The sequence below is a fragment of the Nipponia nippon genome, unplaced genomic scaffold (genome assembly GCF_047370975.1).
Source record: "Nipponia nippon isolate SJK-2023a ecotype South Korea unplaced genomic scaffold, ASM4737097v1 scaffold_1, whole genome shotgun sequence".
In the NCBI taxonomy this organism is placed as follows: Eukaryota; Metazoa; Chordata; class Aves; order Pelecaniformes; family Threskiornithidae; genus Nipponia; species Nipponia nippon.
The window spans coordinates 123,857,058-123,881,862 of NW_028262290.1; the positions used below are offsets into that span (position 1 = coordinate 123,857,058).

Consider the following 24,805-nt stretch of genomic DNA (forward strand, 5'->3'; position numbering starts at 1 on the left):
GTGGCAATGTAATTTTTTTTTTTTTTTGGGGGGTGGTGGTGGCGGTGGGTTTCTTGTTTGTGTCCTCTCCTGTGCCCTTACTTATTCCCATGAACACTAGTGCTATCTCCTCCGGTGCTGCAAGTAGTGCCCCAAGAACTTTGGGCTGAGGGGACGTAAATGGAGTGTATGAATATTGACTTAGCTAAGTAATGGTTTTAAATGTTGAGCTCAAATTATCTCAACGTGATTACTGTATTACTCTTACATTTCAAAGGTTTACAGTTAACTGTATCAGCCATTTGTATGATCGCTGTCTATCACCAGAATGAATTGATTGAACTGCATTTCAAGTACCTTAAAAATGTGTTGGTAGCAAGTTGTATCTCTTGGAAGTGGTTATTCAGTAATGCGCTTTGGCAGCGCGCCCATCTGATGTCTGTCATGTGTATGTGACTGCATAAGGTTAGGTGAGTTGCATGGTGGGAAGCGCTTGTACAGATGACAGTGGAAAATTTCCTTTAGATTTAATATTCTGTGCATCATATTTGTGCCAGTCCACTAGACAGTAACTAACACATGCTGCTGGAGGTTGACAGTTTGATTCTTGCAAACTTGAGCGCTTTCCTTAATGATTGATGCAATTTAGGATTGACTTTTTTTAAATACTACTTTTAAAAAAAAACATGTAGCGTTCATATTTCAGATATGAAAAGTGTACTGTACTAAGCGAACACAAATGTTTGAGAAGGTAAATAAGTATAAACAATTTCTGGATACTTGTTTGTCTGCAGTGAAAGGGGAATTACTCTCTTCTGAACTGAGAAAAAACATTTGAAAATCGGAGGTGGCAGGAGGAATCCTACTGGGATTCTGCTAGGGCAAATAGTTTTTGAAAGTCTTGTCTGGTCGGCAACAGTTAAAGGGGTTTCATTTTCATGCTGGGGAAAGTTGGAAGGCTGAGAAGGCACGTTGTAGTATGTGTAGGCACCTCTGGCTGAATACTAAGGTTTTACTGCAAGGGTGTTTCTACAATACGTTTGTGAGTATCCACAAATTTGGTGTTAGGAAGAAGTATCCTTAGTGTATTTTAATACAATGTACTAGGATTTTGGGAGTTTTTTTTCTTTGAAGTACTCTTAGATTTGTTCTGGTTTTATGAATTACCATCTCCTTGTGAAAAAGCAAACCAAAGGTGGAGGCTTAATCTCTCTCTGGGGCACCTTGGTTGCTGCTTGCGTTGTTTTTTTCTCTTCTCAATTGTTCTGTCTCTTGACTGAAAGGAGAAGTTACATACATTCCAAACTAGTCTTAAATTTTACTTTGGCTGGTCTTCATCAACTGTTTTTTGGGCCACTGTGGGATTATTGTACGCAAAGTTTGACATGAAATGGATGGTAAACTGCAGAGGAATGCTTGCTCTAAGGTGAAGTCATTTTCTGTGCCTAAGAAAGGGAAGTTGATGAGTTTTAAACAATCCCACCTCTCTTTGGTTATGTGTGTAAAAAGTTGAGAAAGTAAAAGAGAGAACTAGAATGGGAATGTGTTTTGATTCAGCAACTAAAAAGAGTTTTCTCTCACTTTTGTGCCTTAAACTGACATGGTAGATCTTCTATTGTTACTGGAAACCTATGCCCTATAGACTTTATTTTTAGCAAGGAAAAGGCTGTAGCTTGGAATTAGTTTTATGGTGTATTTGAATATTTTGGATTTTTTGCCTGACCTAAGGCAAAACTATCTTATGGTGGGATGTGCTATTGGTATCACAAATGGTTATGTTAAAATGATGCTTTGTGTTTTTTCTAAACAAAGGCTGTAAATGATAGGCTTTCTTCATGTATGATATTTGTGGTTGCTAATGGTTTATTCTTGGAGCAGTCTTTGCATATGTTGAGTACTTTGAGATAGCGATGGAACGGTTCGCAAGGGCATGCGTGCCTTTCTGTAATCTAATCTCAAAAGACATGTTACTTTCACATGATGTGGTTTTGAAGGCTGCTTCTGTATGTATAAGGTTGGCAAAGTACCTCTGTTACTAAAGCAAAGGGTGATAAATATTAATAACATGGTGTAAGGCATACAGCAAGTACAGTTTCAAAATGTTATTGGGATATAAAATCTTTTCTTGCATGTATATTTTCCACAGTGTGTGTGTAATTTTCCACCAGTACACAGTAGTCTGTATAATCTGGAGAAAAACTTTGTCTTCCTTTATTGCTCAAAAACTGTGTTTGGCAAGCTTCCAAGTGTCCTAAAAGGACGGGGGACGGGGGGGAAGTTAGGTACAGGATATTTCAGCAGTCTATGGCTGTAAACATGAAGTGAATTGTGGAAGAGGTTTTGATAGCAGTTTTCCTAATGTTAGGGTTTTTTCTCTCTCATATTATAAGACACTTAAGATAATTTAGAGGATTTGTAATACTTTATCTATTTCTGTCTCTATTTTGAGTTTTCTGGTAATGTGCAGGATTTGTGTGTGTGTCTGTTTCTGTAAACTGGAGTTTCTATTTCGGTGTCACTGAGGTAAAGTAGGTACGCTTGGCTCCTCCTTGGTTGTGTTGTGGCCTCATGAATGCAGTTAAATGTTTTGCTGTACTTATGTGGTGCCTCAAAAGATTGTTAACTTAAGCTTTTAAATATTGCTGCTTAGAGACCTCTTTTTTTGCTGTTGGGTTTATGCATGTTAAAATTTTTTTTCCCAAGCTGTGTTGGAAAATACATCTTCAGTAAAGATAAGAGCTAAGACTTGCTTTGCAACTGTGTTTTTCCTTACCTCCAGAATGGTTGTCAAAGAGATGAGAGGCCAAGTACATCATGAAGGCATCTGCTGGAGGGCTCTTTAATTTTGTTTTTGTGTGTAGGAGACAGGAATGTACTACTCCTCCCCATTCCCCCTTGTTACCATGACACTTTTTAAATTTCTGCCACTTCTTTGTTAATTTGTCCTTGTAATATTTTCATAGATTTGCCCATCAGACACGACTTTGATTTAATCACCTGAATTTTTTAATTGTAGCTGACTGGAGTGTGCAGGAGTCTTGATTTTTCTAACATGCATGCAAAACTACTTTTGCAATGCACCAGTAATGACAAAGTTATGTTACTGTGTAATGCCTTTCTCGAAAACCCCACTCTTAAGGACACAGCTCAGAGTTGACCTTTATTTAGTTTTCAGAGGCTTTTTCTGCCATGTGCCACGCTTTTCTTTTGCTTATTTACATAGTGCCAGCTGCTTTTATTTTTTGTGGTCTAACTGCTTTTAACCTTTTTCTATAAACCTCATCTGATTTTTTTTTTTTTCTCCTGTATGTGCCGTTGTCATCTTCATATTCTTTAATCTACTTTGCTCACTAGTGAAACACAGATTTGGATTTGTTTGTGTGTGTGTGCACAATACATTATAATAAATATCTATTTTAGAAAGATTAAAGGGTTATGTGTTAAAAATTTTTTTTTCTTTTTGGTGGGCCTTGCTACAATATGTTTTAACTTACAGCTGTTACAGAGGTATGTTGTTTTTCATCCTTGTCACTTCCCTGTGAGATGACAAACCTCTTCTGTATTTAAAGCATTGCACTATTGAGTAATTCTAAGATCAAAGTTTAGGTGAATATCAACACTGTTAGGGTTCCCAGTCCCTAGAAGACTCCTGATTTAGGCTTCCATTTTTTCCTCATGAAACCATTATCACAGATCCCATGTTGATTGATGTAAATGCACCAGTGGGCTGCTGCCAGAAGCAGGGATCAAATTTATTTGTGGTGGATCTAGCTGTCATATGGACACGAGAAAAGTCAGTTTGGTGAACTGATCCAATGGAAAATGAATTAAGTTGTTTAAAAAAATAAAAAATCCATTGCTTCAGCTCTTTATATCTGACTTAAGGAAAAAAAATGTGTACCCAAGGGAGCAGAAGGAGCAGGGACAGTATTCTTCAGCAGTTAGCCTGCCGTTATATGTAGTTAGATGTAAAGCAAAGCATTACCTTTAGGGTAGGCAGCAGTTCTTTGGAGAACCAGTTCTGCCAGGAGGCTGTAATCTGTGAGCTGTTAAAAGTGGACTGTATTCTAAGGAATACAAACATTTGGAGAGAGGCAACTTTAATGTTGTTTTGATGTCAAGTCTGAGATGAGATTATGAGATTTCTACTGCTCAGTTATTTTAAGGTTTATTTTTGTCAAGGTTGAGCAAAAGGCAGTGTTTAAACGTTTCCTTTAGTGATGTGCTAAATGTGATTAGAGGACACGTTCACAGATAAGACTCGTTCTTGAGCTTATATTTATTTCAAATACTGTGCTCTTGTGTTACGAGTGGTATGGTTTCAGTAGTAATGGAATCTGAACAGATTGTCTTGTAACTGCTATTTTCTAACTTTGTGCATAGAAAACATGACCTAGCTAGGGGTGTGGTTAACAAGCTGTCTGTTGAAACCTGAGTGAAACAGTTACTTTGATCTTTCCAAAACTCTTGGTCTAGGAGCGATCCCCAAGTTGTGTAACTTAACTCTTTTGCTACCCCTTTATAGAACGTTTGGTTCGCAAAAGCTGCTTGTTTGTGCTGGAAAATCTTGCACTGGAATTGTTCCCTAAGCAAATGGGTTCAAGAACTCTGTTAGAAACTTATGTAACTTTTTACAAATTTGACAGTTATTTTATTGAAGTAGATTCATTGCTGTTCAACATAAAACTAAAAGGATATTGCACTCCTGAAATCTATGTCCTGATCTTTGATATGATGAAATCAAGAGCATCGGAAAAGGAAATTGCATGGTATTTGGCATATCTGTTGATTTACTCTGTTTTTCCTTCAATACGGGGTAATTCTTTCTTGAAGAGCTGGACGGGTGGATTTTCAGTGACATTTTCTTTTTCAGTTTCGAAGAGGTGAAAATGCGTTGTTTGAAGAAGACTTTGACAAACAGCTTCGGAACTGCAGTATATATTTAGGAATTTAGAAAAAATTAGTTCTATTTCATTAAACTGGCGTCTTATTTCTTCAGGGTCATGATGAAGAAGCCGTTGTGGATATGGGCAAAATCAGCTCTACTATCAATACGAACTTTGAGAAAGAAGAACTAGAAAGTAAGTTTGTGGTGGCTTTCTGTTTGCTTAATGTGCGTTTTTTGCCTTGGGATAAAAGATCTATTTTCCTTCAAGTGCAACCAGTATTGCTAAAAGGAATCAGAATTTTATGGCCATCATGAAATTCTAGGAATAAAACCAGTGAACGGCAGATGACCTGTGCTGTTTTTTGTCTCTGTGCATGCTGATAAATGCTCAGTGTTATTCAAATCTGTGACAGCAAAAAATGCTTAAAAAAAAAATTACGAAGCTTTCCAAGGAAAGCTTGCTTCTGAGATTGTGGGCTTGAAAAAAATGATAGCTGTCAGTAAGTAATTTCCCAGCATGAATGATGTCAAGTTCTGCAGAATCAAAACTCAGGGAACAGGGGCCATGAGGGAGATGTTTGTTTTGTTTTCTTAAAGTTAAGTGTCCTTGTGAGTGTGGTCATGCACTTCAAATACCGAGAGCCTGAACAGATAACAGGCCTTCTAGTTCCATGGTAAACTGTACATTCTGCAATCTGCTGTCAGTTAAAGCATTATGGAATCCTGTGAGTCTTCATTATTTGATTCAGGATCAAAAATTTTTGCTTAGGAACAAAAATGGCATTGAGTTAGTTTCATATAGCAAAATGCAAAATTAGATACTTTGTCTAAGATACAATTTCTTATTGGCTTGAAAAGGAAGTAGATGGGATGAAGATTCATGGATTATGTTATTTAGTGAAGCCAGAGGAAAAAGCTAGGGAGACCCAGTGTTAAAATCTTCTTTATTCATCCTTCACATAGAATGCTCTGAAGCTTAATTAAGATTTGCAAAATGCTAGAAGACTATCAGTTGATTCACTAAGTAGTATTTCCTGACAGTACTGACTCTTACAGCTTCAGAGCACTGGAGAGCCCTGATAGCAGCAGTTTCTAGCTGAGGAAAGTTGATATACGTTGCTGTCACATTTTCCTACACTGTGGTCTAACAAGAGACGGTTTAAAGTGATTAAAGTGGTTGGTTGCTGTTGCAGTCATACTCTTGCTCTGTTCCCTTCAGTCTGTTACTGCTTTCTGTCTTGCACAGTCACTTTTGTTTGTCTGACTGTACCATAAGCCTGGTTAAGTATGTTAAACCACCAGAAAATGTAACAGTCCTGACAAAGGAAAACAATAAGAGAGATCTCAGCAGTTGAGTGCCCCAAACCAATTTGTCACACAGATGGATGTGCCAGTGCTGAGCGGAGGAAGGAAGTGTGAATATGAGGCTGAGAGGTGCAGCGGTGGAGGCTGCAACAATGCCAATTTAGATAGGGTTGAGCTGTGGTGAAACCACTGCTGTGTCTGTTTCTGCAGTTAAATCTTCAGTGCAGATTTAAGCTGTCTCCTCCTTCATTTCCTTCTCTTGCTTTTCTCTGGGAGATGACCCAGAAAAAGCATATGTGTTTTGCAGGGAGGCAGGGGTTAAGGAGAAGCAGGCATTCAGCTGGAGTAGTTTGCGGTGCAGCAGCATGACCAGCTGTGATGCCTCAACCACGAATAAGGACATGGGAACGTGCAGCCAGATCACTTCCCCAGTCTCTTTTGTAGCACATTCGCAGGAGTGCTTCAGCTAGTACAACACTGTAGTTACACAAGATATGGGGTGAGAAGGCAAGCGGGTTCAGGCTGCTTGAGGCTATTTAAGCACTTGTATTGCTGACTGTGGAAAATACCCCTGTCTTGACCATGGCCAAAGAATAAATTAAGGTGAAACCAAGACTTCTGTTTCATGAGCAGCTGAGTCAACATAACAGCTGTTGAAAGGAGGAGATGAGATCTTGCTGTCCTCACCTTGCTCTTAGCCATACAGCCTTATCTTTCCTTTGGCTACCTCTCACTGTCTTTGGAGTGACCCAGTGTAAGTATCTCAATGTGAGAGAGGGCTGGCTATGCAGAGGTTAAACAAATAACTAACAAGAAGTATCTGACAAGAAAAATGTGTTCCGGTAGGATTATCGCATATCTGAAACTTCATATAGACACACATTTTCACACACAAGTAGGAATTATTTTTGGTGATTACATATATTTCGTAGTATATTACCTATTTGACATATTTGTAAGAAAATTGGGGGGGGGGGGCGTGTCCCCCCCCTTTTTTTTAAAAAAAAAAAAGAATGGAGAAAGGGAGGGACGGCATGTATTTTGATGTTTATCAGTGGAAACTTTGAAAGTAAGAATAAGAAGTTTTTCCTTTCCTGTATGAAAGAGAAAGGTATGTAAGTACAGTTGTTTATGACTCATATAGTTATCTTCTCTGAGATTCTCCAAAAGAGATTCTTTAGATTCAGGGTGTTTTAGAGGATAAATTTATGTGAACTTAAAGCTCTGTTTGTTTACGAGATCATTATTTATAAGCTATTATGATTAAAGTAGGTATGTGGGATTTCTGGGTTTTGTTTTTAATTCTGGTATTAAAGTCTTACAAGGGGAGAAATGGAATTGTTGGCTGCAAGCAGTAAAAAACCTCCAGATAGTATTATTTTTCATTACTGACTTGTGAACGTTTTCTTGTAGGCTTAGGAAGACATACAGTCAAGCATTAGGTATTGTAAGTGTTTTAAAACCTGAAACTGTTTCAGTCCAGTATTCCAACTTCTTTTTCCGGTGACTTGAAAAGGAGTTCTAGGAATTTGGCGCCTTTCCAGAAGTGTGTATTGATTCATTTTCAAGGAAAGGCAGCAAGCAGTTAATTCAGTTCAGCTATGATGTGAAGCACCAAACCTTTAAGAGCCAGCATGGACAGGTGATGTTTAACTTCTTTGAAGCCTGTACAAACTAATGTTGATTGGTTTGATGCTATAGAAGGCATACTTTTGTTATTAATACTAAAGCAAAGGTTTCTTGATGTTGTCAGTATTGGATACTTCTATTTTCTGGAAATTTTGTGATGAAATATTAATGGAAAGAGGGCCAGATGCTAAAGGGAAAAACAGATCTTGGAGTTAGGGCTTCCCAAGCTCTGCGCTCTATTTATGGTGGCTGGGAAAGTGTGGTACATATCCGGAGTGACAGTGTTTAGGTTATAAAGGTTAGGCACAGGCTACTTGTTTCGTAACTCTCTTCCTGTAAAAGAGAAATGGGTAGAGATGGTAAACTGCAATTGTGGGCAGACTGTGTGTGTACTAAATAAAGGTACTGCACTTTACTGAGGCTGTAAGGCCTTACTTTGAAATAACAAATGTCAGTTTACAGAAGAGCTAGAACGGGGAATAACATCTTAAAACAACATTTTTAAGAGCACCTAATGTTCTTAACTTGATGCCAGACTCTTTGAGCTGCAATGAATGAGAGTAATAACAAAATAAGGCAGGAGTTGGAAGTAAGGCAAGAATAGTAATGGCAGAGGTATTTCATGCCATCTTGTAAAAGGCATTTTCTGTTAAGAGCCATGTTTAAGGAGAACTTTCTTAAACCTGAGTTAATATGTTTGGCTTGATATTACCAGGACCTGTCTTTTTAAATATGTAGTTAGTTTTCCACCTTGATTTGAGGATACACGTACTAGATACAGTTTAAGCGAAAAAGGGTATATTCTGTTATTCTTAGCAGACCAGTTACAGGCATCGCAAAGATAAGGAGTTTACATGTAACAGTAGTCTTGTTGCAGGAACAATCTGAGGTCAAGAGTGTGTGTCTCAGTAGACTAGTTTTCTGTGGCATAAATCCAAGAAGCAGCTTTCAAGAGTTAAGATGATGTAATAGCTACTCAACTCTCACACTGTCATGTGGCAGGTGTAAGTAGTGTTTACATTTCAAGTGACGCTATTATCTCTGATACCTTGATGGTTTAGAGCCTTATTTTTTTCCTTTAACTAAAAAGTACAGCTGTTTTCTTAATCTTGGTTGATAAGGACAGGTAATTAAATAATCCTGCATTTTTTTCCCCTCTAGAAGTGAATATTGTATATCTAAGTGGAAAACTTGCTCTACAAGTGTTTTGCAGTTCAATGTGTTATGAGTAGTTAGAAATTGTTTCAGAATTATGAAAGGTCTTTGGGGATCTAAGAGAACTTATATGGCAATTTGCAGTAGAATGTACTGCTAATATTTTTTTTTTCAGGTGGCAGGTTCATTATTACTGTACCTTTTAGATGCATCTAAATTGCAACTATTCAAAAACCCGTGAATAGTCCCTGTAAAATCTTTCAGGAAGACAAGTTGTACAGGAGCAGGTAAAGAGAAGTAATACAACAGGACATTGTAGCTGCTGGCCCTTCAAGATTGTGTTCAGTATTTATGTTTTTATGTTCTGTAATAGGCTGTACTAATCTAGACAGGCAGTAGAGAACAGGTTTCTTATGGTTCTCAAACTACAGAATGAGTGCTTGAACCTTTAAGAGACTCCTTAATGGTCTAGAAAAGAACTGCGTTTAACAGAAAAAAGAATTTTGAAATGCTGTTTCTCATGAAGTTGTATCTTTTTATGTGGTCAAAAAGTAGAAAAATGTGTAACTGCTTCTGAAAACAAAAGTAATTTAGGATGGTTATTAATGATTCTTGCAGACTACCTTTCATCCATCCTCTCTAGTGGTATCTCTGAATTGGAAAGATCTTGCCTGCTCCTTAGTTTGGGTTGAACTGAGAGCAAGCAAAACCATGTCTGTTCAGATACAGTACAGCCAGTCAGGTATGAGACACGGTCTGAGTCATATGCACCATCAACAAAATGTTCACTTGCACCAGTTGTGCTAGCAGCTGGTATAGGATAAATTCTTTTGTCCTTATTGTTCAGAAATAAATGTTAGCTGTGCTCAGCGCTTCTCTATAAGTCACAAAAATTGAGGATGCTTTCCTAATATGATTTTTAATGCAATCTTGACTAAATGAATTTTGGAATTAGGCTGCATTGCTACACCTTTGTCACATGTGCATTGAAAATTTAGTTATAATATCTTTTGTTGTGGGAATTCTGCATTATGCAGTTCACAGGCAAGTTGCTCAGGACTTCTTGTCCTGTTCATTTATGCAATGTTCAGACTTCTGTGTAGAGAGAATAATTGTCCTCAGCTTACATTATTCTGTTATTTGTGGTGTTTGTCACAAAGGTAAATCCTTAACAAATGCTATCAAAACTGTTTTCAGGCTGCCTTTTGAGAAGGAAAGTTGGCAACCTGATTGTGTAGACATAAAACTCAATAGAAGTACCCAAAGTGACTAGAGAAAATTTTCTTTGTTGATGTGTCATCAGTTTTGGAGGCAGGGGGTTATTTCTAATTTCTAGAATAATCTTTTTGGAAGTTGCTTCTGATTCTGCCACACACAGTATTTACAAATTGCTGTAAATTCTGAAATTTTTATTTGATGTTAAATTACTTGCAACTTACTGGAAAGATAACAGTGTAAGCTCCTGGCAAGTGAAGCTTAATAGCAGTTACTTGAGATAAGAGACTTTTTTTCTTTTTTTACATTATGAGACTTCTTCATGGTAGCCTAACAAGAGCTGAGTATAAAAAGCAGCATAGAGTAGTACACCCTAAAATTCATATTCTTTAGCTAGATAACAGCTGTATAAATAAAAAAAAAAAAAAAAAAAAAAAAGTTTTAGCAGTTTTGATACCACTGTTGTCCTCATCCTTGAGGGAAATTACTTGTTAAGAAGATCTGTTTGTAGAATAATGAGTGTCCTTGGGACACTTGTTAATTTCTTATTTGTGGAAGGGTCTCAACAACTAAGGAACCCTTCTGCATACCCGAGTTGATGACAGGATATTTCATCTTGCTAAAGAAGAAATTATCCAACTTTACAATCTTTCTGACTGAGTTGGGACTGAGTAGTAGTATCCATACTGAACTAAGTCAACATTTTTGCATAAGTTCTAAGTCATTCATTAGAATAACAATAGTATTACTAATTTGATTTTATTTTTATTTAAAATACATTGTATAGTGTATGTATGATGTATAAATGTGCATGGTATTCTATTCTGCTTTAAAGTAAGGAAAACATTCTCAGAGAAGACAGCTTTTGTAATGACTTAAATCTAATAGTATGATCTAGGTGTTGCTTTATGGGAAGCGTAGACTTCAGTAATTTCTGTGACTTCTGCATGGGAACCGGAATACATGTGTAGGGAATCAAAAAATTCATTTTAGCTATGCTTCCCTTCTTATGTAGCCAATTTGAAGTAGAAGATCTTTATGTAAATACTGAACCTTAAGTGAAAATAAGCTTTGAAGGAGGTGATGCAGCAAAGTGTAAGTTTTTCAGTATGCAACTACTGAATATGCATACCCTTGAATTGTTACAATTTCTAACAAGTAAGGCTAGATTATCTAATATTCACCCTCTAAAACAGACAAAACTGTTCAATTACTTTGTCTGTCCTCTAGTAATAGTTTTTCAAAGTGAATCAGTGTTTAAACTTCAAAGAGTTCATGAGAACATCTGCAGCAGACAGTAACTTTGCTTATACTTAAATCTTTAAAATCCATTTTGGGAAATGTCTGTGCTTATTTTAGCATTTCTTAAAATAGAGTTGTTTTTAAAATGGATGCCGTTCAAAACAAATGCCTTTTACATAAAGGTATAAAATAAATATTTAATGTAAAATAGACTAAGATGGAAGCAATGCTTTTTAAAAGTTTATGACATAAACTGTGTCATAACATTTTTTCTTTTTATTTTCAAACTTCTTTTATTTGAGAGAACATTAGATAATGCTTCTGTTCTGACTGCATCAGAAATTTCGTAAAAAGGTAACTAACTGCAATTTTGTAATCTGAAACACCTGTAGAATTTTTATTCAAGTAGTAGGGCTATAAAACTGAAGTTTTACCCAACAGCACCAATTGGAACTTAAAACTTTCAGTGAACTTGATGGCCCCAGATTGGTCAAATGTAAAATTTTTGAGATGAGGCAGAAGAAATAGGAGACTGTACTTGATTCTGCAGCTTGTTGTTTCTTGATGGCTTTTCATAACATTTATCTTACTGGTTTTAATCCGTTTAAAAGCAGTTGTTCCAAAATTTGGCTAAACCTGTGACTTGTTGGATGTCAGAAGTCTTTATGAATGGATCACTTCTCCATTTGCAATTTACTGAAAGCTAATGTTTCACAGCAGTTAAAGCTTTTAAGGTGTGAGGTTTTTTTTTTTTTTATTTCTGAACACTTCTTGTTTTATAAAGAAAGTGTGAAAGCTTGAGGTTTTTCTCAAAGGATAACCGTTACATGAGGCAAGATTCTTTCTCTAATATTTTTGTATCTTAAAATATCAGGAAATAGATGCACATGGGGGCAAGCTGATCCATTAACTGCTGTGTGCAGCAGTGGTAAGAGAGAGGTGTGTGATCAAATTTGTAATGAGAATGTATTTGTGACCCATTAATGAAGTGGGAAAATCTTTGCAAATGTTTCTTTTGAAATACTTTACGAGCACAGTGTTAACAAATGTGGAAGCCTCGTGTCCTTACGGGATATGGCATCTGTGAAGGGCTGAGAACGTTGGTTTCTTTATTAGCAGATGAAGGGCCAATCTTCGGTCTTAATGGGACTTCTGCTTGCATAGCACGTTTCTAGGTTTTCTCCCCTTCAACAGGAACAACTCTTTCCAGTTATGTCGGGTATGTATCCTTTTGCCTGAGCTCTGCTGCAGCGACAGGCTGGACCAAGAACCTTCAGCTCAGATAAAGCGTGGGGCCCAACTACGGTCTGACTTGGATGCACCATGCAAGGGCAGCTGTCCCCCCTCCCACAGGTGCCAAGTGCTGGCTCCGTTCCCAGGCGAGGGAGATCGGTGCTGGCAGTGGGCCACAAAGACCTGGGGTGGACATACCGTGCCAGAATCCCTGTGTAGCTCTGTCAGCTGGCACTAAGCTTTTCCTATTACTGTTACTACCTGCATGTCTAATGTAATTACTGATACTGCCTTCCTGAATATTGTTGATTGTGTCAAATAGAAATATGCAGTGTATTTTTGTCTTATGACCGCCGCTACCAACTCATATTTGGTTTTAAGTCAGAAAAAAATCACTTCTCTGTGTTATGAGAAATCTGGCATTTACTGCTTTTGCCAGTCAGCATAATATGATGCTGTCTTTCATTGTGCAGTGAGAAAACACTCTTACGGAGCTGCTTTAATGTATGCTATGCATACTAGATTTTTGGATTACACTTCTCAATTTTATCTATCCAAGTACTTTAGTATGAAGAGCGTATTCTCCAGATATACTTAATTACTAGGAGCAACAGGAGATTTCAGAATAGAGCCCAGAACATCCTTCTTTGTACGAAGCTTAAAAGGCATCTAGCTAACAAAATAATGGTTAGAAAAAAGAAAGCTCTGTGTGGAATTGTACTTACAGGGTTGCCACATCAGAGCATTTTTGGATACATGTTTTTGATCTCTCTTGGACTTTAGAAGTCGTCTATTACCATATTCTTTGGGCTTTGGGGGAGAAATCAGGGAACATAAACAGAGCATTTTTTATTCTGTCAGTTTTATAGGACTTGATATCAACTGACTTTTGGAGTAAGACCAGCCATGTGATGGAGACACGTAGCAAGCTCCTAACGTTTAAATTTGTTTCATACTGATCAGGACCTTAAGTAGTAAATACTCTTTGTGGATTTGAACAGCTAAGCTTGGATGAAGTCATGTTAGATTAAAATGAACAAGTATCTCTTGAGCTTTGTACTACTAAATTTAGTATCGGGCAGCCTACTAATTCTATTGATTATTAGTTTAAAGTAATTCTATAACAAGCTTAGCTTGACAGGGGTACTGTGGTACAGATGTTCGTGTGAATAAAGCTTTGAAGGTCACATAATTATACTTTTCAAGCTTTTAAAAACTATATTCAAGTAAAGATTATGTTCTTTCTAGAAATAACACTGATGCTAGTAGTATTGAATTCCAGCCTTTTTAGAGTTAACTTCTTCTCCATTGCTATTATATTAGTTGCCTTTCTGGCTTTACATTAATTACTCCTATCTGAATAATGAATCTTAAGGGAACACAGACCTACTCAATACAGCTGCCTTTATTTTCAGAGGGTTTCTCAGTGCGCTTTGCTTTGTGGAGTTAGAATTAAGGTTAAGCTTATCCAACTTCTATTATGCGGTTTTGCCCTGTTGTTTGGAGTTGAATATACCTGCAACATGTTTTTGGGTAGTATACTCAACAGCAGTAGTTTTGGATTTCCTAGGTAGTAGTGGAAATGTCTTTTGAGTGTCTGTGATAAAAAAAAAAAAAGTCCCTTTCTTAAGGAACAATCTGGTGCACTCATAAGCTGCTGTTTGCAATAGCCAAACTTTCGTTGGTTAGTCTGTTGCATTGCTACCCCCCATGCTTGCTCCAAAAAACAAAATCATTCAGAGGCTCTTTCTCAACATTAAGTTTTTTCTTGAAGTTATTCTCATAGAATTACATTGGATTGTGATGCATTTTACTTAATAATCGCTGAAAGTCATCTTGCTCATCAGCATTTCACATTAGTCCCAAAATAAAGTTGCAGGTGTAGCAGTCAGATCACTTTGCATATACAGAAGTGATTTGGGGAAGGTATTCTTGTTTTACATTTGCCTGCAAGACAGTGTCTATGTGAGGAAATAGCCATTCACACAATAGTCACTTCTGGGCAGCGAGGGCTGAAGGGCAGGTGTCCTGGTTCCAGCTGGGATAGCATTGATTGAGCAAGCGGCTGTGTGGTGCTTAGTTGCTGGCTGGAGTTAAACCATGACAGTAGGATAACCCACTGCTAGGCTGTTCCCTTTGTCTTTGTGATACCCTAACCTGTTGGGGTAGTGAGAAGGCACTGTCTTTTAAAAAGTTTTCTTCTGGAGTAAAAAGTAATACTGAGTGTTGTAGGTTGTGGGCTGGCTGCCCACGTTGAGGACTAAGTTGGCAGTGCCTACTCGGTGTGCCTTGAAGCAGCTGTGAGGCATCGGGACATAGTGATAGCCGAGAGGTCAGTGCATTTTGGGTAGGAAAGCAATTTGCTATGGTCACAGGTTGTTTAAAAACACCTTTGGTTTGTTGCTTATTTCAGCTTGGTTTTCCCTAGCTTTTACCTGTCCCTTTGCAAGGTATCTGCTTACCTCCAAACTCTTCTATTGAAAAAAATTTTCAGTCAGACTGCAGTTTTGTAATAGGAGATAGACTTCTCGTTTCCTTGTTCTACCTGTCCTCCATGCAGCAACATGGCCTTTGACTATGGAAATGATCACGCTATTACAAACGCTAATTTTTGCAATAGCAGGATGAATTGTTCAAGATGGAGGCTCCTGAAAAAATTGTATGGCATTTTTGTTTGATCTTTAGTACAGAAAGCAATGTGGGATTTTTGTCTTAATTTATGGGAACAGCAAGAGACCAAAATGTGGAAGTCTTAATTTTTTGGGAGGTAAAATCTTGAACTTTCAGATTCCTGAAATTTTCTAGGAAGTGATCACCTGCAAGTTTTTTTTGTGTAACGATCAAAACACATGCTTGAAACAGTCTTACTAAGAATATTAAAACAAGCTGATAATATAAAATGCTCTATTACTAGAAATATGTTCAGTTTCTCTTAGGAAAAAAATAGCCCCTGCAAAAAATCAAACACTTTGATGAATAAAAGTGTTTCACTATATATATAACTATAGTTTAATACTTGCTAATTGAATGTATAAAATAAAACAAAAATCCAAACAGGAAGGGTAAGAGCATTTGCAGTGAGTCGTGGGTCACTCGGTTGCACCAGGCAGCTTTGAGTGCGGTGTGGTGAGTAATGCAGCTATTTTTGAACCTAGCACTTTTGCTTTCCCTATACATAAGATTATTGTATCACAGTTGTATCAATAATGTGACCATTGTTAATGGTGCCACCTAGTCATATTATACATCAGGTGCATTGATTTATGTTTAGATGTCACATTTGCATTAATTTCTCTGGGAATTGCATTATGTATAGTAGTGATGGAGGGTGGAGGTCAGGCTGACCGGTAGGGGCTGAGTGTTCTTGTTGGAAGAAGCTCACAAAAGAAAAGTCTCTCTCTCTCTCTAAATAGGTCTGATGAATGCTTCAACAAATCAATCTGTTTTCCACTCTTACATGGAAACAAATAGCTTTTAATATGCTTAATTTCAGATTTGGTCATAGTGCCAATTAAAATTCTAATGAAACTCTAATTAAAACTAGTGTTGGAAGTCTGGCAAGAATCAGGTCTTGTAATTTGAAACGGAATCTTGACAAAATCAATTAGATGTTGAACTTACTCATGCATTATTACTGATTTTTGCTTAGTCTTTTTACTCATGTAGCACTGTAAAAATATTGCTTTGTAAAAGTTTCGTGTATCTTTTTGGGCTTAGAGGTGCTTTTGTTGGAAAACAAGTTTGACATACTACCACTTTTTATTTCTTTAAAGCTCTGTAATTGCCAGACCTTTTCAGTACCCTTAATCTAGTGTATGTGTGTGCTATGCACACATATATATGTGCATGTATGTGTACACAGTTCCTAGGGCTTGCTTGTCTTCTATAAATTTGCTGAATTTGTGTCTCTCTAAGAGCTGGGAACCCACTTCCTTTTCCTTTTGTTACTGTCAGTCTTCTGTAATAACTCTTCTACGGTATGAAACAAAGTATTTAGTGTTAACCTCCAGGCTTATAGTTAATGTGTCTCTTCCTGAGATTGTTTGTTTAAAAAGGAATTGAAAAGGTTATTTTATATGCTAAGTCCATTACAGGAGACATGGTAGTAATATGTTCATAACAGTCTGTTGATTGATTTCTTTTGCCAAGTTGTTGATGCTAGTATTGCCTTAATGTGAGAGGTCAAAGGAAAAACAAGATGTTTAAAGTACATGTTTTAAAGAGCAGTATGTATTAATTTGAGGATGTGCTACCTAAATTTATTGAAAAATCCTAGAATAGGAAAAAAAAACCCAACCCAACCTTCTCTGTAAGTTATTTGATGTTTCGGCATACATTTCCAAATATAAGTTCCTTTTACGCTCCTAAACTGATACTAAATTAATGGTATAGTTGAACATCAGGTTCACTTAGATGTGTGACATGCTATGTGAAGAAATATTGGCAGTTCATTCAAGCAGAGAAAACTTGCAGACTCTAAATGATGGGTAATTTCTTAAGTTCTTAAACTGAACTAGGAGATTACATCTTGCCATTGTAATGACTGTCCCGATACGAATCCCTGCAAACAAGAGGAGTATCATGTAATGTCTCTGCCTTGCCCTGGTGTTTATCAAGTAGCTTCTTTCAGTGTTACAGCTCAAGCTTCTGTTTCTATATTACTTGTTTCACAACTGAGTTCTTAAATTGGGCCATATTCTTACTCAGTTTATCAGGGAAATGAGTATAGCACTAGTTCCTTGACAGTGGGGCAGAACAGAAAGGAATCGGTAATATTAGTTCACTAAAGGTAGTTTTGCAAAGTGCTTTTGGGTTTCTTTTTGTCAAGCTCCTTGCCTTTTTGACTAAGACACTAACTTTGGGCAGGAGGTCCTTTTTTGTTTAATTGTTTCCTTTTAAACTTTCTTGAAAAGGCCACAGAGCTGTGTATATTGGAGTTCACGTCCCATTTGGAAAGCAGGGCCGTCGACGGCATAGGCATCGTGGGCACAGGCATCACAGAAGAAAAAAAGAAAAAGAGACTGACAGAGAGGATGGCCGAGAATCTCCATCATACGGTAAGAAATTTGTTGTGTGAGTTCTTTGTGTCTCTTGAAAATAAACTTATAGTAGTTCCCCTGTGCTTAAACAGTGTTTGTTTTGTGCTGTTTCTTTTTTTCTCACTGTAATTGATGTCTTTCTACATACAATCAGGCAAGGATTTTGCGGTTGTGTTTTATCTAAATCAAAAGCTGTTGGAGTTCATCCAGGTGTCTGTGTGAATGTTCAGCAGCCTGCACTGAATAGGTTAGACTAGAGCATCGTAGTACTCGCCTGTAGCATAATAATCTGTGTTATTTAAATTAGACACCTTTTTTTCAGATTGTGTAGTCTTTTAATACCCTGTCACTCAAGATTTTTGAAAGTATGAGTATAGCTGTGAAGCAGCATGTGCCATGGTAATTTGATCAATAATCCATTAAAATATTTGCTTCAGCCTTCTTGCTGTCTGTTAGGAGGCAGAACAATTAATTACTTTACTGTTACTAAGTTTTTAGTTTTGGATCAGGCACCGCCCCCCCGCCCACCCTTTATCCTCAAGAGACGATGACTTTGTCATATCATTCTCTGAAATGAAATTATTTAGCAGTACTCTTAGCAGTTTGTCTTCGAGACCTCAAACCCACTTTTACTCCTAGACTGTAATGAATGAGAAGCTTATGGTGCAGTGTTCCGCCTCAAGTGTGGACACCACACTGTTCACTGTCACCTTCCTATGACTAGAACCATGTTCTACATGGGACCAGTTCCCTGAAACAAAGGAGTTTTCAAATGGGAATGCATTCACAAGTCCCCTTTTACCATTCTCCTACTGTTCTTAGTTTCATCCATCTTCAAAACTTCCCCTCCCAAATACAAATTATTATCGTTTGATCTTATGTTTGTAGAGTCTCGTTGTACAGGTTCTGAAGCAGCAAGTAATATTAAATTGATGGAAATTCAGTTCTCTCTTCTGGTCACTTCTGTGTCCTGGATACACAGGATATGGTAGGATTCTTGGGATATGTTGGTTTTGGGACAGAAACAATCTGCTGTAGGTCTTCGTTGATAATGAATGTGGTTTGTATTCAAGAGCTCATTTCAGAATTATGTTACTGGATGATGAGGTATGCCAGAACAACAATGCAAAAGCAAAATTCAATTTTGAATGAAGTTTATTAGTAATTCAGCTCTTATGTCTGAATCTAAAAGGCAATCTTCCTTCTGCAGTGAAAGTATACAGTTGTATGTTCAGATCTAGCAGCTGAGAGAGTGACGTTTCAGTGAACAAAGTGAAATTTTTAAAATTGAGATTTACCTGAATTTTCTATCTCTGACCTTCCTTGATATAACACTGCGATTACTGCATTACTGAACCCTTGTAATTTGAAAGCTCTCCCTTGAGCTGAAACAAGGTCTGTGTATAGGTATTAAAAATATTGCTAAACCCATGTGTTTTTATCATTGTTTTTTTAAAGTTTTGCTCATAGCACTTGTATTTGATCAATAAAGATAGTTAAATTTTGTTACTAGTTATTACTGAGCCTGTTCCACTAGGCATTATACTATGAGAAGTTAAAATATTTCCTCAACATTTTAGCTGCGTACTTTCTACTATCCTATGCTAATCTATGTACAGTGCTCGAACCACACAATGAGAAAGGTAATAATTTTTTCCATCCTACATAAGTAGCAACAGGCTGTTGAAAAATCTGTGGCTTTAACAATATGTGTGCCTGTGTACCCACTATAGAATCATAGAATCGTCAAGGTTGGAAAAGACCCTTAAGATCATCGAGTCCAACCGTTAACCTAACACTGCCAAGTCCATCTATACCATGTCCTTGAGCACCACATCTATCCGTTCTTTAAATACCTCCAGGGATGGAGACTCAAACACTTCCCTGGGCAGCCTGTTCCAATGTTTGACCACCCTTTTGGTGAAGAAGTTTTTCCTAATATCTAATCTAAACCTCCCCTGGCGCAGCTTGAGGCCGTTTCCTCTTGTCCTATCACTCATTACTTGGGAGAAGAGACTGACCCCCACCTCACTACAACCTCCTTTCAGGTAGTTGTAGAGAGCAATAAGGTCTCCCCTCAGCCTCCTTTTCTCCAAACTAAACAACCCCAGCTCCCTCAGCTGCTCCTCATAAGACTTGTGCTCCAGACCCTTCACCAGCTTCATTGCCCTTCTTTGGACACGCTCCAGCACCTCGATGTCCTTCTTGTGGTGAGGGGCCCAAAACTGAACACTGTATTCAAGTTGCAGCCTCACCAGTGCCGAGTACAGGGGCACTACCACCTCCCTGGTCCTGCTGGCCACACTATTCTTGATACGGGCCAGGATGCCATTGGCCTTCTTGGCCACCTGAGCACACTGCTGGCTCATGTTCAGGTGGCTGTCAACCAACACCCCCAGGTCCTTTTCCACCAGGCAGCTCTCCAGCCACTCCTCCCCAAGCCTGTAGCGTTGCATGGGGTTGTTGTGACTGAAGTGCAGGACCCGGCACTTAGCCTTGTTGCATCTCATACAGTTGGCCCTGGCCCAATAATCCAGCCTGTCCAGATCCCTCTGTAGGGCCTTCCTACCTTCAGGCAGATCAACACTTCCACCCAACTTGGTGTCATCTGCAAACTTACTGAGGGTGCACTCAATCCCCTCATCCAGATCATTGATGAAGATGTTGAACAGGACCGGCCCCAACATTGAGCCCTGGGGAACACCACTTGTGACCGGCCGCCAACTGGATTTGGCTCCATTCACCACCACTCTCTGGGCTTGGCTGTCCGGCCAGAGTTTTTAACCCAGCGCAGAGTGCACTTATCCAAGCCGTGAGCAGCCAGCTTCTCCAGGAGAATGCTGTGGGAGACAGTGTCAAAGGCCTTACTAAAGTCCAAGTAGACAACATTCACAGCCTTCCCCTCATCCACTAAATGGGTCACCTTGTCATAGACGGAGACCAGGTTAGTGGAACAGGACCTGCCCTTCATGATCCCATGCTGGCTGGGCCTGATCCCTCGGTTGTCCCGCACTTGCTGCATAATGGCACTCAAGATGATCTGCTCCATGGCCTTTCCCGGCTCTGAGGTCAGGCTGACAGGCCCGTAGTTCCCCGGATCCTCCTTCCAACCCTTCTTGTAGAGGGGCGTCACGTTTGCTAGCTTCCAGTCATCTGGGACCTCCCATCTGGGACCTCTGTGTAGAGGAAAAAGGGGGGGGGGGGGGGGGAAGCCACCTATTTCAGGTCTTGAACTATTACTAGGGCAACCAATCTATAAGTCAGGCTATTTGTTTCTGTCAGCCTGGGCTTTTGTTGTTGTTGTTGCTGTTTTCGGTCTCTTCCTTCCCCGCGCTGCGCCCCCCCCCCCCCGCCCAGTGTCTGTGTTGTGATGCTATCATTTATTTTGTTCGTAAAGTGAAAAGGTTTCTAGCCCGCTGGTATATCAGTTTTTACATTCTTACTAATTTTGCTGTTGATGTTTGTTTTCATATTGTTAATCTATAGAAGAGCTAAAAATACTTAATGGTGTTACATAAACATAAATTTCCAGATATTTGGTTTTCAGAAACAATGAAAAATTTTAAAAGGGCCTCCTTTTAAAGAAATGTCTGTGTTTCTTTTGTTCCTCTTCCCTCTTGGAGAGGATATTCTGATGCATATTTCTAACTGAGAGTAGGAGATTTAACTGTTACGTGGTGTTTCTTGCATAATAGAAGTATTTTAACTGTTTGGTTTCTCCTTTTCTTCAAGACACGCCATCCCAACGAGTGCAATTTATCTTGGGTACTGAAGATGATGATGAACACATTCCCCATGATCTCTTCACTGAAATGGATGAACTTTGCTTCAGAGATGGAGAAGAATATGAATGGAAAGAGACAGCTCGGTATGCTATAAGTAGATTGTTTCAAGGTGTAGCTTCTCATGATTTTAGTTCAAAGAACTGCAAACCATGTCTAGGTTAGAATTTTCATGAACTATAGGAGTTGTTCACTCAATTCACGCTCAGCAAATTAAAACTTCTGTTGTTTTTGTCCAACCCTGGAAGAATCAATATGATTTCTCAAGAGACCCCTTGGTCTTACTGGTGCTGTGTTGACTTTCCTGAAACTGATCATGCCAAGCATTGTGAAAGGTACAACTCTGTTGAGTTACAAATACAGGCGTTCAGCCATGGAGCATGGTATTTATAATCTCAGAAATCTCTTTATTATTGCTGATGTATTAGTGTCAATTTTTTTCACTCAAACATAAAGAAAATTGGATATTTACATATGTTCTTCTTCAGTAGTATTTGATTAATTTTTTGCAGATTGCGTGCATGGACGTTACAGGATGCCACGATTATTTTTGGCCCGTATTGGTTTAGTTGCTTCCTTCTACATACGCATTGTAATAAATTCTTCTGCATTCAGTACTTCTAATTACCTTATTGCATGCTAGCTTTTGCAGAAGTTCAATTTACATAAAGCCTGTGAGTCAGAATCAAGATCAATTTATAGTTACACATGTTAGTATTACCTAGCTCTTAAACGTCTGACTTAGCGCCCTAGGAGACTCGAACATTGTATACAGTGTGTTTCAGACAGCTTTCTAATCCTAAAATACCGATGAAACTGAGATATGCAAATCAAGTAACAAGGCACAGTCCCACACTGTTCACAAGAATTTATGAACAGACAGGTATTATTCAAACCAAAAGAAACAAAATGGGTGAAAACTAAAACAGATGAGTGTGATTAAAAGGCCTGATAAAAATGTTGTGACTGTCAGTCAGTTGGGTTGTCTGAGAAAATGAAAGCAGGTATGAGCTGATGAGATTTCCTGTTCCATGTCATATAGAAGCCACAGGGAAGAATGGGATTGCTTGCCAAATTCTGTCTTACAGGAGAAATATAAATACATGTATGCATTTCAGGTGGCTGAAATTTGAAGAGGATGTTGAAGATGGTGGTGATCGATGGAGCAAGCCTTATGTAGCAACTCTGTCTCTGCACAGTCTCTTTGAACTGCGAAGCTGTATTCTTAATGGGACGGTCATGTTGGACATGAGAGCAAACACACTAGATGAGATAGCAGGTTGCAGCAAAATTTTTAATATTTTATTTCTAAATTTTAGCCTATAACTTGAGACGTTTCTGATGGTGTCTTTTTATGTTCTTGAAAATACTGTATTGAAGAAATAGGCATGTGCATGCTTACTGCAGTTTTCTTCATCTGGTTTTAAAGAGCTGATCCTACAAACTTCACTTACAAGGAGCTACACTGGATGAGTAGGACCTCCTTTATTACATGTTTTGGGATGAGGCCCAGAATTTGCCTTTATGTTCTAATCCCTGAATGTGTTCTTTGTCTTTGTTTCTACAGATGAAATGTAAATATCTGCCAGAACATTTTAGGACTTATTTGTGCACTTTAGTACCATAATTATTAATCATAACTTGGCTGATGTTAACTTGATGCCATTAGTGCAGTTGATTGTTGCACATCTGGTATTTTTTTCACCTTTATAAGAGGTGAGCAGAAATAAATTTTGTACATGTTGTTTGACCTACTGTGTTGAGTGTCCTCGCTAATCACATGGTCATTTTGGATACTATAAAACCAGCTTTGAAGACTTTTTCTTATATGTATATATACACACCTGCTTAGCCTGAATGCCTTTGAACTAGTTTTACATAATTTTCCTGGTATCTCTTGCTACAGGTACCACACAGTGGAATGCCTTCTCAGGAAACATGCTAGACTTAGGGCTGACCAACATCTATGTGAAAGACAAGGTGTTTTGGCATTAAAAACTTTGGCAGTGCTTGAAATGCTGTCTTGTTTTGTTTTGAAATCTTCAAAATTCAATCAGGAAATTGGTATTCCCTTCCTATTTTCCTGACCAGCTGAGTAAGAGTGTTCAATACATGGTTTGTAAAAGTAATGTTTTACTTTTTAATTTATTTTTAATAATTGAATTTAGCAATAATCTTTAGTACATAAGAAAAACAGTTATTGCTTAATTCTGAGTAAACAGCACTCTTTTAATAGTAGGTATTTTAGTTGGAACTGGGATGTCTTAAGAGATTTAAATTTTTTTCAAGTTAATTTTAGGTGCCATTGCAAAGCATGTAGGATAACAGTCCTTGGTATACAAATGTATCGTCTTGTTTCCGTGAGCCAGGAATACCTAGTAGGTATTCTTGGTTCTCGCTCAAAACAGGAGGGAGATGGTGGTCGGTTTCCTTTTGAGAAGCTATAACCAAAGGTTGTGTGTTGTCAGCAATCCCAGAAGGAAGCTGCACTGTACTGACAGAGACTTTGCTGGATATAATTTTGTTTGTAAGGTTTTCCGAGCCATAACCTTTTTCATTGTGAAAAGTTCTATGTAATTGCAGTTTACCAATACAGTTAGGTTCTCGATACATCAGTTACAACTGGCAAAATATATCTTAAAAGTTGTCACATAGGTTTGTGTTGATTTGTGCAGGGTTTTGTTTTGGTTTTTTTATTAATTAAAAAAAAAGGCAGCTCAGAAATTGCAGCAGAGATTTTCCCAGACATGCAGGCTTTCTTTCCTGGTGTGAGCATACTGATGAGGTGCCCTTTAGAAATTCGATGTCGTTTGACAGCTGATTAGGTAGTTTTAGATGATGTAACTAGCTTTTGTTTTACACTTCCTCTTCTAAACCATGTGAATTGCATGAAGTTCAGTAGAGAGCCTCAGGAACTTAGGGCATCTGAAGGTGACAGGAGTTACGGAATTCATCTCATTCTATAATAACTTCCACTTTTGTATAGTTGTATACCTTCAAAATAGGGAACACCAGGTTAAGACTGTCCTAAGAAGTGTGTTCTCTGTTGTGTTTCTATCTTTGTGTGTTCACTTCTAGTGGAGGGCTGTTGAATACATAGATGCTTTTTTTTGAAAGGGAGTAGCCATTGAAAGTTGAAGTAAATGACAATAAATTATAAGATATTAAGTAACTTATTTCTTAAAAGGATGTTACTAATAAAAACAGTCTTTTGGCTCCGCATGTCTTGCTTCCCTTATTCTCACATTTGCTTGTTTAGTGACATCTTTGAAAATTTCCTGTGGATTCTTGAAGATGACTTTGCTAAAGAGAAGACTTGTCTTTTTTTTAAAATAGAT

At 38.0% G+C, this 24,805-nt stretch overlaps 1 protein-coding gene across 7 annotated transcripts in view; it reads left to right on the top strand.

Moving 5' to 3' along the window:
- SLC4A7 (solute carrier family 4 member 7) overlaps positions 1 to 24,805 on the top strand; it is a 100,472-nt gene that overhangs the window by 31,985 nt on the left and 43,682 nt on the right. For all 7 annotated transcript variants that reach the window (XM_087770908.1, XM_087770913.1, XM_087770923.1 and 4 more), the window contains exons 2-5: positions 4,979 to 5,060; positions 17,560 to 17,703; positions 21,418 to 21,553; positions 22,586 to 22,746. In XM_087770908.1, coding sequence (XP_087627034.1) covers positions 4,979 to 5,060; positions 17,560 to 17,703; positions 21,418 to 21,553; positions 22,586 to 22,746 — 523 coding nt within the window. The remainder of the gene's footprint in view (positions 1 to 4,978; positions 5,061 to 17,559; positions 17,704 to 21,417; positions 21,554 to 22,585; positions 22,747 to 24,805) is intronic.